Raw genomic sequence first — 2,279 nt, 5'->3', positions numbered from 1 at the left:
CCTAACATTCTCCCCCTTGACAGGTTATGTTCAATGACTAACACACAAAACTAAAGACCAGAAAATATTAATAAACCAGATATAAAAGTTTTTAGGAATATAAACAAATCCACTACACAAGCAAAACAAATGACATATATCTCCCCCTTCATTGAATATGATCTGTAGGTTCCTGTGCTGTGCCAGACTCCCCCTGGGAAGGTGGTCCTATCGACACAAAGGGTGTTGCAGTGTCAGCTGGAGGATCTAGATCAGGTTGTGCTGAACTAGTGACTGGATCCAAGGCTGAAGGCTCCCCCTGCATATGTGCATTATTCCCAGATGTGTCTGATGAGGCGCCAAACGAATCACGATGAAACTCAGCAGAGAGATGTCGCAGAATCCCCAGAAAATGGTGCAAAAGAGTGGACTTGATAGAGCAAACCATTTGATACATTGAGGCCTCAAAGGCAAGCTGACGCTTTTGATCCTTCTTATAGCGTTTGGCAAAAGATTGAAACTCAGTAAACATTTGTACCTGCCAGCTGGAATCCGAGAGCCCTTTGAACAACGGAGACTTGCCTTTACTCACTGTGGTTGCTGAGGGAGTGGTTGAAGAAGGCTTCCTGTTGACCACCGAGAGAAAGCTCTTACTGAGAATCGAATTCTGAACTTGATAATCATGCGTGGTGAGTGGAGGGTGAGCATCCATGAGAACCCGTTGAACTAAACTTGGAAATGGTAGCTTGTTACGAGTGCCAGTGGATTCAGATGCTTCCAAGATCTTGGCCAAAGATGAGCGAGGTCAGATCAATGGATACATTAGTGCCTACAGCATACAAGAACTTGCCAATCTCAAGGGTAACAGCAGACAAATGAGAATTAGGAAACCAATTGTACAAGGCTACTCGATGAAGAACCCAATAGAATGGAGTCAAGTGAGTAACCAGTATTTCCTGTTTGTCCCAAATATAGTCATCCCCGCTGCTTAGCACTCGACCCATCAAAGATTGATCTGGATTGAAGTGTTTCCCATATGTTGGATTCCTGATAGACTCAACTTGCAATAAGGAAGCAATAGTGGAGGGACCAAAAGGAACTCTATGACCCCTAACAAAGGCACTCACACACCCTGGATGACCCTCAGCAATAACAGTTCTATCCAGATTGGCATAGAATTCTCGAGCTAATATGGGGTGGGGAGCAGACAAGTTAGTGACCGTGTTGACCCATTTCCTAAGTTTTAAAAACTCATGCAGTTCAGGAAAATCATCTAAAATGACCACTTGTTCGAACCAAAGCTCACGACTACCAAACCACCGTTGATAGACAGAGGCTTTAGAGGCATCAACAAAGCATTGTACTATTGCAGGGTCGACAGTTGATATAGGAACTTTGGGAAGTTTGGACTTTTTAGAACCTCTAGACGACCGTTTGGGAGATGACTCTGTAGAGGCAACTGGAGTGGGTTTTTTCTTGGATTTCTTTTCAGGAGGATGATACGTGGTGTCAGCAGAGGATTTTCTTTTGGGTTGAACACGTTCACTGGTTGGGGTAGGAATAGAGACCTTAGATGGAGGACGAGGAGGGCCTATAGGTTTCGAGGGAGACTGGTGACTCGACGAAGAACGAGTGACACGTTTGGACACAGGTGGGGAAGGAGATGAAGGAGAAGGACGAACCTTTTTAGAGATAGGAGGAGCCTTACCTTGAAATGTACGAGGTTTCTGACTGACCGGAGGTGAGGGAGGAGACGGAGTTGACTCTGAACTCGGGAAAGGTGCAGAACCACCAGCCTCCGACTGGTAAAGGACAATGTCACGACAGGGATTAAGCAATGCAGACACGACAGTAGGAGGCACTGGAGGATCATCAGTCGACTCCATGGATGGAACAACCATAGCAACAGGGGTTACTGCAATGGGTGTGATATTCTTCATGATAGAGAGAAAAGAATTTGGATGAGGCAGAGCTTAGGGTTTCGGAGAGGAAAGTGAAGAAGTGAGACTGATCACTTTCCGTAGGCCTTAAGTATAGGCACCCTGACACAACTGACCAGGCAAAAAAAATGATGATGATTTTTTTTAAAATTTGTTTTTTGCCAAATAAACCGTACGCGCCCAAATTGAATATTTACTACCACATCATACGGCACACTAAACGAAATAAACCAACGTCATCAGGCAATAAGTGTATCAAAGAAACCAGAATTGTGACAAATATTCCAACAATATATGCATTTAGCCCACACTTAGACAAAACAAAAAAATAACAAAAAAACTTCAAGATACTCAACTTTT

The 2,279-nt window shown here is 43.9% G+C and overlaps 1 protein-coding gene across 1 annotated transcript; it reads right to left on the bottom strand.

Moving 5' to 3' along the window:
- Positions 1-746: 746 nt before the first annotated feature.
- On the bottom strand, positions 747-1,919 carry LOC115702305 (uncharacterized). The gene has a single exon (XM_061109365.1). The coding sequence runs from the start codon at positions 1,917-1,919 to the stop codon at positions 747-749; it is 1,173 nt and encodes a 390-aa protein (XP_060965348.1).
- Positions 1,920-2,279: the final 360 nt, after the last annotated feature.

This window comes from Cannabis sativa, chromosome 2, assembly GCF_029168945.1.
Source record: "Cannabis sativa cultivar Pink pepper isolate KNU-18-1 chromosome 2, ASM2916894v1, whole genome shotgun sequence".
Classification (NCBI taxonomy): domain Eukaryota; kingdom Viridiplantae; phylum Streptophyta; class Magnoliopsida; order Rosales; family Cannabaceae; genus Cannabis; species Cannabis sativa.
Note: the sequence above shows the minus strand (reverse complement) of the source record. Positions and strands in the feature narration are given on the sequence as shown.

Coding starts and splice junctions, on each gene's coding strand:
- LOC115702305 (XM_061109365.1), bottom strand. CDS start 1,919: ATGAAGAATATCACACCCATTGCAGTAACCCCTGTTGCTATGGTTGTT.